Source organism: Maylandia zebra, linkage group LG23 (genome assembly GCF_041146795.1).
Source record: "Maylandia zebra isolate NMK-2024a linkage group LG23, Mzebra_GT3a, whole genome shotgun sequence".
In the NCBI taxonomy this organism is placed as follows: domain Eukaryota; kingdom Metazoa; phylum Chordata; class Actinopteri; order Cichliformes; family Cichlidae; genus Maylandia; species Maylandia zebra.
This window is the reverse complement of record NC_135188.1, coordinates 25,592,373-25,606,236: the sequence shown is the minus strand read 5'-3', so window position 1 is coordinate 25,606,236 and position 13,864 is coordinate 25,592,373. Positions and strand designations below refer to the sequence as shown.

At 41.2% G+C, this 13,864-nt stretch overlaps 1 protein-coding gene across 1 annotated transcript; it reads right to left on the bottom strand.

The window, feature by feature from the left end:
- Nucleotides 1-3,973: 3,973 nt before the first annotated feature.
- On the bottom strand, nucleotides 3,974-10,954 carry LOC101486701 (tubulin alpha-1C chain). Its single transcript, XM_004575351.5, has 4 exons — nucleotides 10,804-10,954; nucleotides 6,520-6,742; nucleotides 5,278-5,426; nucleotides 3,974-5,165 (listed from the first exon to the last, which is right to left on the bottom strand). Exons 1-4 carry the CDS (start codon nucleotides 10,804-10,806, stop codon nucleotides 4,191-4,193), a joined length of 1,350 nt encoding a protein of 449 aa, XP_004575408.1. The 5' UTR covers nucleotides 10,807-10,954; the 3' UTR covers nucleotides 3,974-4,190.
- Between the last annotated feature and the right edge of the window lie 2,910 nt (nucleotides 10,955-13,864).

The window sequence follows — 13,864 nt, the reverse complement described above, 5'->3', positions numbered from 1 at the left end:
GGGCATTCCAAAAGCGGAGCTCAGGGGTCTTTTATTTTGAAAATTGACTGGATTCTATATGGTATTCCTGTGTCTGACTTCCTGTCCTGTGCAGCTTCTATCAACAATAAACCCAGTTCTAATTTGAGAATTTGGTAAATGGCCTGGTTCTTATATTGTGATCTTCTACTCAAAGACTCAAAACACGTTTTACAACATGTCTAATTCACAATCTCAGTCCTTTCTATCTCTGACTCACCTATTCTCATAACGATCGTGTAATTTCGCAGGACGAATTTGTGCCATTTAATTTTTCTGGAAAACGCTCACTGTTTTAGGATTTTTCGCATTTGAATAAACAATAAACAGCTCCGGTACTAAAAAAAAAAAAAAATCTTGCTAAAGATACTTTGAAATGCAGACTGAAGCATCCTGGGAACATACCACCAACTTTCCAATTGGTAGATGACCTTTACACGTGTGAAACTAAAGTCTCGCAAGTTTAACGTCTTACTGAATACAACATGATACTCAGTAAATTATTTAAATTATCTGTTCTGGTTCAGAAGGAAATAGGAAGTACGTGCTCATTGGCTAACACAAGTTATAAGTTTTAGAAGATGGTTATTTTTATATTTGTGTTTAACTGCGTTACCTTACATTTTGTGGTATTCCTTTACTAAGCTTTTATTGTTCTAACTACCGTATCTAAAGTAAGACCAATGTCTTACTAAGGTCTATAAATATATTATTATTGAGTTAAGAATAGTGTTCATAGCTCTCTCCTCCAGAGCAGAGATTGTTTTCAGATGCATCAGGGGACACTCGGCGTCTTCAGTAGCATCATGCACATAATTCCTGCTGTCATTTCAGAGTCATTCATGAACATGTCCGCAGTGTTTCCCAGCCTCATCGTCTCCTGTCCCCCATCCTCTAACCCACATTCCTCAAGCTACAAGTAGGTTCTCATATTTTCTGTGTAAAGTGTCTGTTTGGCATTAAAGTTACAACAGCTGTCTTAACTTTCAGCATGAGTTGATATTTTAAATGTAGACACGGGTAAAAACAGCAGACTTGCTGTCCACAGGCATCAGTTTTCCACCAGTGTGTGGTTAAATCAAGTTTTCCTTTGTTAACTTCTTGGGCCTTTGTACCTGAATAATTTCCTCCCTTCATTTGCAGCCAAAGTAGTGTACAGTCAGCATTTTCTAGGTAGAAATGATTAGTGGCTGTTGTGCACAAATCAGCAGCATTTCCCTATAGACCACTTCAGGTCTCGGCTCAGTAGCAGAGCCTGAAGATTAGTCAGGAACTCGATGTGAAGCCTCCACCCATCGGTCACTGCTATGACTGAAAATGGTGCCACATTTGGCTTTACAACCTAGAGAAGTGCACCTCTTATAAAAATTCAGACATGAGCTGAGGAGGGGTGAAAATGCTTTGTGAACATAATAAATTAGCAACAACATAGTTGCCTTTAAATTTTCCAAAGTTTAAATTATTTTCTTTCTTTTTTTTCTTATAAAAATGACACAAAGCAACTGTGAACTTCACATATAGAGTATAAGTTATGCAAAATGTGGTTAGTTTGCACTAATGAGACTGGGCTTTACATGTGTGCTACTTTCTCTGGATATATTTGTTGCACAGCAAGGTAAATTTGGCACATTTTATATTTACATGACCTTGCTGGCATTGGCCTGTTGATGTGGCACTAAACCTATTTCCAACAGCTGTTTGTCCAGCTGCTGCCTCCTGAAATCCAGTCATTTTCTTAAGCTGGGTGCACACAGGACAGCTGATTCTCAGACTTGAAGGATGGACAGCATTGTCTTTAGATGTTTGACATCACAGAGTTGGCTGCTGCAATGGACTCTGGACACAGTTTGTGGACAAATTTAAATGTAGACAGTGTCACGAGGACCATCTCACAGTGTGACTGCTGCTACAATCTGTTGGTCCTTGCCCAGTAAGAGAGGTTCATAGTTGGTGAACAAAGATAACCTGGGGAGGAAAAAAAGTCCATCATGCAGTGATCCAACTTGAAATGGCAACTTAATGCTGGCAAAACAAGGTTGAACAGATTAGAAAGAGTGGAACCCCCTGCTCTTATACACTGTTGTGATTTAGGAATCTTGGTAACAAGAAACAATTGTATTGATATATTTGATAATGCTGCCGAAATGGTGATCTGTCACTGAGTAAAAGAGACCTTGCTGTAAAGTAACAGAGCTACCACTGCACCACCAGTTCATCATCCATATTCTGCTTCTTATCTGGGTCCAAATCAAGGCGGCTGCAGCCTAAGCAGAGATGGACCAGGCTTCGCTTTCTCCAGCCACGTACTCCAACTCACCTGGAGGAACATCGAGGAGTTGCCAGGCAAGCTAAGAGACATAAATGAGCCCCGGTTCTGCCCCTGGGTTTCTGTCCTGTAGGGAACACATAATCTAGGAGGCAATCGAGTCAGATGCCCAGATGCTCCTTTTCAATTTGGAGGAGCAGTGGCAGTACCCTGAGTCTGAATGACTGAACTTTTTACCCTATCTCTAAAGGAGAACTCTGTTCTGCCGCTTCTATCTGCTGTCTCCAATATCGAAGAAGGTTGATTTCAGTGTCCTGATTGTCCTTATTTAAGTATTTTTTGAGCTGCTGAAATCTAACCTATCAAATATCATCTTGCAGTTCTCTCTTCTGTTTAAACTTGCTATAATCTGTCCTCATTTGACACTTGCAGCAGCAAACGTCAATACTTTATCCATCTGTGCACGACCAGGCTGCAGCCTGTCCCGACCCTGCTGTGATTATTTATCGATATCAGCACCTTGTAATTTCCTTTTTTTGCCATATTGAGCAGGTGTGTTTGTGTGGCACCCTGAAACCCTGACAGATGTGATTTAGGGCCTCACGGCCACGTCGAGAAAAAGCGAGTAACAGTAAAAGTTGGTGGACTGTGGCAGCAGACTTATGAAATCCAGGAGAAAAGAACATTTATCTTTCTCTCTCAGCCCTCTGTGACCTTTATAAATCCCCCGTCCGCGCTGTGCCTACACTCCGCTCAAATTGAGCCTTAATTACATCAAAGCAATTACAGAGCGCCTCATCCAGGGAAGGGAGGAGAAGCTGCGGCGGAAACTTCAGAAGATGTAAGTTAAGTTCGTCTCTGGTGGTTCAGCAGAAAATTTATAAAGACCAAAAGAAAAAACACTTTGTACTGCAAGAAATGAGGAATCGAGCCTTGCTTTGACAGTTTTAGAGTACAAAATCTGCAGAGGGGTCACTAATATAAAATGTTGCTTTTGATTAATCCATCCTGATTAAATGCATACATTTAAAAATAAAGTACGGCGCAAAAGTCTGTTCTGCGTAAAGTCACCCCACACTGACATCTAGTGGTGGACCACCCACATTATAACCCAGAAGCCAAATACAGCCATTGAACGGTTTAGGGAAGATTTTAGTGTTGTTATCTTATGGTTAGTTATGTAGTTACAGAAAAATAACAAAATATTCGTTTCTATTGGTAGAATAGAAAATGTTTAAAATTTATGGATCTGAATGGGATTTTTTTAACCTTTCCATTGTTTGCTCTTTCCTACACCACTTATCAAACTCTCTTTTTATCTTTGCGTCACTTATACTTTGAACTTGATCTTTTTCTTTTTTTGAAGAACGACATATTATTCTATAAAATAAATACCATCTTCAGGTGTCATTCGATCTAAAAATGTGTAATAGGATGCAGATTATTGGACAGCCTGTTTAAAAGCCATTTTCGTTGGACCAGAAAGCTTCAACATTTCCTAAGAAGGGCTTTTTATTGGTCTATTAAACCAGTACTGTAATAATGAATCTGCATATGAACATATACTATTAGGCACACATTATGGTTTTATAACTTCCTTTTCCTTTTTTTTTAGTGCCTGGCTTCTAAACCTTCATTATAGATCTGCATCATAGAGTTTTAATAAAGTGTTGATGAGGACAAGCTTGATAGGTGCGAAGAGTTTTATTAGAAAAAGAAGATACAGACACAGTCTCTCTCAGTGGAGAGTCGTTCTTCAATAAAACCAAACACCGTGGGATTGAGCTCAGACAAACTGCTGCTCTGCAGTCTTTATTAGTGGTCTACAGTCATTAAACTGCTTCTGCATGAGACTGATAACAATGACATGAAAAAAGCTCTTTTTTTAAATAAACACTTCCTGTTTTTAATACTCCTCCCCCTCTTCATCTTCTTCGAACGAGTCGACGCCGACCTCCTCATAATCCTTCTCCAGGGCAGCCATGTCCTCTCTGGCCTCTGAGAACTCTCCCTCCTCCATTCCCTCTCCCACATACCAGTGGACGAAGGCCCTCTTGGCATACATCAGATCGAACTTGTGGTCGAGTCGAGCCCAGGCCTCTGCGATGGCAGTGGTGTTGCTCAGCATGCACACTGCTCTCTGCACCTTGGCCAGGTCTCCTCCAGGAACCACGGTGGGGGGCTGGTAGTTGATGCCCACCTTGAAGCCTGTAGGACACCAGTCCACAAACTGGATGGATCGCTTCGTCTTGATATTGCCGATAGCGACATTGACATCTTTGGGCACCACATCACCACGGTACAGGAGGCAGCAGGCCATGTACTTTCCATGGCGAGGGTCACATTTCACCATCTGATTGGCCGGCTCGAAGCAAGAGTTGGTGATCTCAGCCACGGTGAGCTGCTCGTGATAGGCCTTCTCTGCTGAGATAACAGGGGCATAGGTGGCCAGAGGGAAGTGGATGCGAGGGTAGGGCACCAGGTTGGTCTGGAACTCTGTCAGGTCCACATTCAAGGCTCCATCGAAGCGAAGGGAGGCGGTGATGGAGGAGACAATCTGGCTGATGAGGCGATTCAAGTTGGTGTAAGATGGGCGCTCGATGTCCAGGTTCCTTCGGCAGATGTCATAGATGGCCTCATTGTCCACCATGAAGGCACAGTCGGAGTGCTCCAGGGTGGTGTGGGTGGTCAGGATGGAGTTGTAGGGCTCCACCACAGCTGTGGACACTTGAGGAGCTGGATAGATGGCAAACTCCAGCTTGGACTTCTTGCCAAAGTCTACAGAGAGACGCTCCATGAGCAGAGAGGTGAAACCAGAGCCGGTTCCTCCACCAAAGGAGTGAAAGACGAGGAAACCCTGGAGACCTGTGCACTGGTCAGACTGACCGAAAAAGGCACATATTAAAATTTAAGAATCAAAAACAACATTCAAAGCCCATTTATTTCAGCAGCCCCACACTCAAAATCTCTCCAGGTTTCTGCTCTTCTCTCACCAGTTTGCGGATCCTGTCAAGAACAGAGTCGATGTGCTCCTTTCCCACAGTGTAGTGGCCGCGGGCGTAGTTGTTTGCAGCATCCTCCTTCCCGGAGATCAGCTGCTCAGGGTGGAAGAGCTGGCGGTACGTTCCTGTACGGACCTCATCTGAAGGAGAGCAAGAGAGAGCGAGCAATGCTTTGACTGTTCATGCTGAGTGAGAAAATTTGCTCTTAAAAATCGAACCGCACTATTAAAATGGATGCCAAAACATTAGGAGTCCCCCTGAAGGTCATTTGGGTCCAGTTTGTAGTTTCTGTTAATGGCGTTTGGAAGAACAGAAACTTTACAAAGGCTCTTTTTTGCTTTTGTGGGTGTAAGTAAACAATAAAAAGGAGCCAACATGCAATAAATATTAACACTCTTGATGCAGCTCTAAGTCTGTATTAATTCCATCTGTAGTTGCAAAGGCATAATGAAAATATTGAGTGAAAGAAGAAGAGTGGATCTGACTGGCTGATTTAAACTCAAGTGGGCTGGGCTACAGAGAAACCCAGCCTACTTGAATGATTTGAAATGAACTTCGGCCAGGAGATAAATTCATAAAAGTGACTGTTACAGCATCAACATTATCTTGGAACCACCTGCTACCGATAACAGAAAATGATTAACTAGTTTTAACTTCATAGCTTTGGACATTTTTATAGCTCAGTTTACACACACGTTATGAGTTTTTTGGCCACTTGGGGGCAGCAGAAACAAATATTTGCCCACTACATAAGAATCAGCTCCACTTAGAGCCGAGCTCACGTCCTCTTGATAAACAGAAGTTGAGATTCCCTCTTTTTAGCTCCTGAGGAAAAACATCGGGCTCTTCGACTACTAAATGCTCCACTATGTTCACCAGCTGGACTTTAACCGGGTCCCTCTGCGGCCAAATGCTGAGCATTGAAAGTATGTAACATTTCAGGGTGAGGCTTATCTTAGTTCATTGTGTCTGCAATCTAGTCTATTTATAAAAGAGTGCGATGACAAACCACTGTATGACAGCTTTGTGATACTTCACAGTTTGCCTGTGTCTGCAGACCGTAGCAAAAACTCAGACAAAAAGCATGAAAGGAGTCTTTTAGCTTTTTAAAAAACTGATTGAAAAAGTTAATCACCTTAAACTCTAAATGACAAATAAAATAACAGCTCCCACCAACCTTTCGACGCCCTAAACCCTTAGGTCTTAAAAACCCGCTCAGAGTAAAACCCTCACCGATAACAGTGGGCTCCAGGTCCACAAAGATGGCTCTGGGGACGTATTTCCCATTGCCGGTCTCACTGAAGAAGGTGGTGAAGGAGTCGTCATAGCCTCCGGTGGGCTTGTCGCTGGGCATGTGGCCATCTGGCTGGATGCCGTGCTCCAGGCAGTACAGCTCCCAGCAGGTGTTGCCCATCTGGACACCGGCCTGGCCAACATGGATGGAGATACACTCACGCTGTAGAGGAAGAAAACAAAAAAGACATTTTAGTCATTAATATTCTTTTTATTTTTGCTCTAATATACAGCTGTTGTCAAAAGTTTACATCCACTAATCACTGGCATAAATTTCATGGTAATTTGGGACTTTTAATGATTTTATTTAAACTCCCCTTTTTACATGGTGGAATGATTGTACAGCATACGTCTTTAATCACGTTGTTTTTTTAAAAGAGAGAGAAGAAAAGGGGTCACAAGTTTGAACGTATTTTGGGATTTCTCTAATCCACACAGGGTCAACAGTATAAATACAGACTCAAATAAGAAACGAACACTCCGACTAATATTTGGTCAAATTTCCCTTAACAAGTTGAACCTCAACCAGACACTTTTGGTCGTCATCAACAAGCTTCTGGCAGAGTTGGAACACCCAACTGTGCTCAAGTTTCAACCATCTAGCTCACAGGTGTCAAACTACAGGCCTCGAGTCCAATAGGTTTTAGATGTGTCCTTGATCAAACACAGCTGATTCAAATGGCTAAATTACCTCCTCAACATGTCCTGAAGTTCTCCATAAGCCTGAATGAATGAATGATCATTTGATTCAAGTGTTTTGACCCAGGGTGTTATCTAAAACCTGCAGGACACCAGGCTTCGAGGCCTGGAGTTCGACACCTCTGATCTAGCTGTTAATTCAACACGTTCTTAATTTGAGGTGAAGTTGAAGTATTTGGAAGTTCCTCCTCCTTCATTATTCCATCCACTTGCAGTGTACCAGTACCACTGGCAGCAAAACAGCCCCAGAGCATGATGCTACCACCACCATGCTGGTGGTAGCATCTGGCTACAGCTGGCACAGTGTTTTTAGGTTTGAAAGCCTCACCTTTACTCCTCCAAACATACTTGTCACTGTGGTCAAACAGCTCAATCTCGTCTGACCATAAAACTTTTTGGCTTGTCCATGTGGGCTGCTGTAAATTTAAATTGAGTTTGAAGGCATTGATGATGATCACTAACAAGATAGGCCTCCTATAGGACATCATAGAATCTTCAGTACCACTTATTAAAAGATTTAAGTGTGTTTATGTATATATGTGAGGCAGTATCTATATGTTTGACCCTGTGCGGATTAGAGAAAATCCAAAATAAATTCAAACTTGTGCACACAATTCTTGTTTTCCAAAGTCATTAAAGATGCATGCTGTACTGTTATTCCATCCTAGAAATTGAACATTTTTTAAAAAAAAATGTTAAAAGCCCAAAATTAATATGACATCATATCCATGATAAATAGTGGTGTATCAAAAATCACATAAAAATATATATTTTTTAAGGCTAAATTGTTTTAACTGGATACCTTACTGCCAACATTTCTGCCTTTAAGCCTGTCATGACCTGCTTTATAAGACAGTTGAGCTGGGTGGAGTCGATTTGCTCTACAACCCGATTTCCATGTGTTCAAATTGCCTGGATCTGCAATCTTATAGTTCTCAGGCATCACTGCCTTAGACCAGTGGTCCCCAACCCCACAGAGCGGTTTGTGCCCGACAATATTTTCACGGACCGGCCTTTAAGGTGTCGCGGATAAATACAACAAAATAAAACTAGTACCGGTACCGAAAAAAAGAAGATTTATTTATAACACACGTGAAAAGACCCAGGAAAACCGAGTTAATGAAAAAAATGATAACAAAATAATGCTAAAAACTGATAAAAACCCTGAAAACCATACATTTCACACCCGAGTCTCAACTCTCGCAGCCCGGTACCAAATGACTCACGGACCGGTACCAGTCCGTGGCCCGGGGGTTGGGGACCGCTGCCTTAGACTAACAAGCAGTGGTGATTAACACAGTCTTGTCAGAGTGTGTGTAAGGTCCAAAGTGCTTCCACTCCCTGCTCAAGTATTTTTTTTTGCTGCTTATAAAAGATGTGGGTGAGAGTGAAAACGTGTTTGGTCTCATCGTGCAGAAGCAGCCTGAGGGAAAGTAGGATGCAACATCAGCCAACCAGTTTAGGCTGTCAAAAAGCAACATGGATATGAAATTAGCCTCGTTCATGAATTATTAACCCGAGTCATATTTATCTCTGCAGATGATTTTGTTCCACACTGTTTGCATTGTCCCAGCAGTTTCCCTGTCAACAGATGACCATCTGTCCACGAAAAAACGAGAGCACATGCGTCATGTGTTGCTCATACCTGCTAAGACAAGACTTCAGGTATTCACACCCTGATGTATTGATGGATAAGAAACAGCTTCATGTTTACAAGGTGTCTCAGTGGGAAAGCGGATCTCAAATTCTTAAAGCCAAACATGCCTGTTTAAACCTATGGCTAAGCCTACAAACACATTTAAAGAAACCCTAACAATGCTGCCAGGCATGTTCGTTATATAAGATACGATTAAGCTGATAATCAGTCTCGAGGCATGTTTTACATTTGAGGAGATAAAGGGATTTCAGTGGAGAGATATTTCAGGAATTTTCTGAATGCAAGAAACCAAAAGTTAGGATTAGTCACCACAAACCAAGCTCAGACACTCAATAAGCATGATTTAAAACTATTTATCAGCTCAGCTTTGGGCTTCTTGTGAATTATGATCCCTTCACCCACCACCGTCCCCCTCCTTTGTAAAAGGCTCGTGATCAGAGGCGGAGGAGGGGAGGATAGGGTCACCATGACAGAGCTGCTAAGTATGGCGATGGTAGACAGCTATTTTGAGTGTCATTCAGTGTCATTCAGACGACCCTCAGAGAGCGGCGGCTACACTTTTACTCCGCTAATCTGCAAACAATCTGACGCTTCCAGCCTCTCTGCAAACATTACATTACACTGCAAACATATATGAAGCTAATTCAGCAAGAGCTGTTGTGACATCTGTTGGCTGAATGTGAGGAAGGTGGGCGTGACGGCCTGTTTGCTTGCTGGTGTTGCAATATGCCTCGCAGCCTTGAAATACCCACTTCCAGGAAAACATGGGGGCTGAGGGGGGTGTCTAGAGTGAAACTGTGCTTCCTGTATCTCGTCCCCTGACTGAAACCACATCATGTTTGACGTCCGGGTCTCCATGCTGGTAAGCTAACACAGTAGAGAGCTTTGTGCTGCAAGAGTGCGCGCTCAAACAAAAATGCAGAAGTGGCTATGAGTCATTAAAGATTTTGGAGTTTCCTGGTTTCCTCGGATGAAAGTGAAGTGGATTGTTGTTGTTTGTGTGTATTTTGGTGAAAGAAGGAACCGGGTGGACAAATCAGAAGCCGTCCAGACCAGACGATGCCAAGTATTCACTTAAAGCTCACTCTTTAAGGTGGAATTGAGTCTCTGAGCTCTCTGCACTTCCCCCTCCTCAGTAGGAAGTGTCACAAGAAACCGTTTTCTTGCGTTCAATCACTTCTGTCTGCCTGCATTTTCCAAATGACCTGCAAATGTTATACCACTAACTGCTGCAAAGGGAGTAAAAGTCCGGGGGGGGAGGGAGGTCAGAGTCCTGAAGTTTATGCACAGTTTCTGCTGATTTCCCTTATCTTTAACATTTCGAGCAACTTTGCTCAAAACGTTGTGCACTCCAAAGACCCCGGAGGTTGGAGTTTTTGCAGCTTGTGAGCACGCTGCTGAACAAAAATAAATGCAAAATACACAAGCGGCCTGCTGGAAGCCACATCAGCATTCCCAACCAGCCGGGCAAACAAGCACACCCCTCCTGACAGACACACAGTCCTCCAGGCCTCATATGGAAAAAGTTAACCTTCCCCTGAGCCGGAGCTGAAGCCAGCTACCCGGTAGCTTGTTTCCACTGACTGACTCTATGTTTTAAACATACATTTGTTTTCCGTGGCTGAGGTAGGAGGTATTTCCTGCATCAGCGCCAAAAACAGAAATGTGTTTTGAGAAGCAGCCTGGGGCCAGTAGAGTAGAAATAGTAGACTGAAGCTTGGGTTTGAGAAGAAAGTGTGAAGATACAAGAGGAAACCTTAAATTATGAAGAAATTTCAAGTCTAATATGTTGCATTTTGGGGTAATTACGGCTGAATAGAAGCAGTTCTGTACTAATAACAGTAAATAATGTCTGGATTGATACTCACCATTGTGCTGTTTTAATTGTTTTCCAAGGAGAAGAAGTAGTTCAAATCTGCAGGTTCTCACAGTGCACCTATAATGAGATCTCTGTGAGGGAAGTCTCATCAGTGTGTGACACGCACACTTTTATAGCTACTACAGGAGGTGGAGGAAAAGGGAGGAGGAGAGGTGGAGCCACCCAACAGCTGAGACTTTGTTCTTTTTTTAAGGGCAAGAGAAGTCTTCCTCTGTGTCCTTGTCATAATAAAAGTCCACAGGAAGTACTCAGATGATGTAATCTTCTGATAGTGATCGCTGTTTTTAGTTCCACAGGTGTGAAGTACATGTATTTAAAAACTCTCATTATAGGTTTGTTCCACTATGTCAAAATAAATTTGTGTTACCTAACTTTCTGTAATATAGATCTCCTGTTCCAGTACTGGATCCTCATATTAAACATCAAACATTAACTGAAGTTTTAAAAATGTGCAAGTAATACACAGCTCTAAATGCTCAGTTTCAGGCAGTTGTTTTTCTAGCCTTGGCTCTGTATGATGTCATAAAGAGCAGATTTCTTCCTAATATGGTCGTCTCTTAAATTTCGTTGTCATGTTGTAATTTTTTTTAGAAGTGCGCTGTTGTTAAACTCCCCCCCCCGGGGCCAACACCGTTACATAATAATCTGCTCTTCATCACATGCCTGGTTAAATAAAGGTTATGCTGACTCACTGCACCATCTTGTGACAAAGTTGTAAAAAGTCTATTCAGATCCTTGTTAAGTAAATAAAAGATTTCTGACCCTCATCAACCCTGTTATTAGGACCACACTCCTCTGAGAGTGCTCTTTAATGGGTCTATAATGATCTGAATGACTTTGATGCAGGGCATTGTTCTGTGCTCACTATGCTAGTCCTGAGTACTGCCTTTGATCACAAAATTTTACTTAATAATCTTAAAATAATACTTTGGCTGGTGTCTCTGACTCTGTGTTAGACTGTTGGCAAATTATCCTGTAACCCTGCTTCTCCAACCTGTGGTGTTCCTCAAGGCTCAATTTTTTTTCCTGCATTCTTCTTTCAGCTGCCATCATCGGACATCATTCTGACATTTCTTATCATTTCTATGCTTATGACATTCAGCTGTATATGTCTTAAACCCCACCGGCTTATCCCAGATTAGTGACCCTAACAATGACCTTTCCAGTAACACTAAGGCCCCTGCACTTCCTCCTGAAATACATTAAAGAATCAGTTAAACACTTGCTTACTAGATAACTCGTCTAGATAACTTGCAATGCCACGTTTACCAGCTTAGACAAATCATCTTTTTCACAGCTGGTTATATGCTTCTTTTGTTTTAATTAATTAATGAATTAGTTATGTTTTTTTAACAGCTAATTAATGTGTTTAAATTTAACGTTACACTTAATTATGATTATTACTAGACTTTATTTTATTGCACAACACTCTAAATAAAAAAAACTTCACTTACTTAACAACTTGTGGTTAAACTAAATAAATAAATAAACTGGGATTACACAGAAGTACAGCCCAGTCCTACTTAAATTTAATCTGATATCTCCTAAACAGAATACAAAGATGTTTAGGACATTCTGTTGAGATTCACTATATAGCGCAGTATTTAACAAAAAAGTGCCCTTAAGGAAGAGGCTCTGAAACAACATACTTTAGAGGTTGGAACTGAAAGGCTGCACGAGGTGCAAGAGAAAAAGGTTACTTTGAAATGAGCAGAATAGGTCTGTGTTAAGACAGTCAGCTTAATAAATTAAATATGATTAATATTTAATGCAAATGAAATGACCTGTAAGTATATAAAGCAATTCAAATAAACAAAAGGCACCTTTCAATTGTTCTTACAATTTACTTACATTATCAGAATTATAGTGACTCGTTTCTGTATATCTGAAAACATGCTGACTTTAAATTTTGTGTGTTATTTCTTATATCTCAAAAACAACAAATGACCTATTTTTGTTTCAGTCATGTTTAACTTTAGGTTTTGTCACATAACTTAGCAAATGTGTTATTTTATCTTTTCTGTTGGGGTTAAATATGATTTCAGTATAAGCCTCACAGAAACTTGAGCTTCTTTCCTCATGAAATATTATCACACAGAAGAGCTTCACCATCAGTCCTCCTGCTATAATGAATAGATGTTGTAACACTAAGGCTGAACCTCTGTGGTTAAACTGTTTATAGAGTTACTGACAGTGACATACTGCATAGATGCCTTTTCAATAACAGATCGACAGTGCTCTCTTCAGGTCAAATGACGCAACTGCATGTCTGCAGCTTAAGGTACAGTTGTGTTCAAAATAATGACAGTCCAACAGGAGTAACCCGATCAATCAGTATTTTGGTACAAATCATATTATTACAAAGCAAATTGGAATTGTAAAGCGCTTTGGGTGCCTTGAAAATTATCAGTCGGTGTAGTAGAGTCAGAGAAACCAACCAACCCAACACTCATGATATGAATGCACCCGAGTCTGCGTAACTGAATTAAGTGAAATGGGCGTGTTCAATATGATAGTAGTAGAGCAGGGCGATATGGCCAAAAATATTTATCACAATATATATTTGAAAATTTGCGATAACGATATACCTGACGATACCTGACGATATAATTGATGCGAGACAAAATACAACTCCACAACATTACTAGCGCAAAAAGACAACCTTCCATTTATTTTCACTTAAACAAGAAGCTGGTTTTTATGTACATTAAAGCTTTATAAAATGTAACAGTGCAAATGCAAATTCCTTGCTGAAAGTTTAACCAAAAGGCATTTCCAGTAGAAATGGGCTGACATATCCTGAGCATAACCATGTATAATATCCACTGAAGTTAAAAAGAGGTGCTTTGCAACATTAAACTGCAGTGTGCAGTACGCATTTTTCGGACCATAAGGTGCACGGGATTATAAGGCACATTAAGCGAAACAAAGCAGTCAGATAAATCAAACTTTATTAAACTCATTCTTCTTGCTTCCTCCACTTCTGTACCATTGATTCATTAATGTTGAATTCTCTGGCAGCTGCTCTATTCCCATGTTGTTGCAGTATA

What these genes read in the sequence shown, in the direction of transcription:
- LOC101486701 (XM_004575351.5), bottom strand. An exon ending in CCTGGAGCCCACTGTTATCG is followed by an intron (nt 5,427 to 6,519) that starts GTGAGGGTTTTA and finishes GCTCTCCTTCAG; the next exon opens with ATGAGGTCCGTACAGGAACG. An exon ending in TTGACAGGATCCGCAAACTG is followed by an intron (nt 5,166 to 5,277) that starts GTGAGAGAAGAG and finishes TTTTTCGGTCAG; the next exon opens with TCTGACCAGTGCACAGGTCT.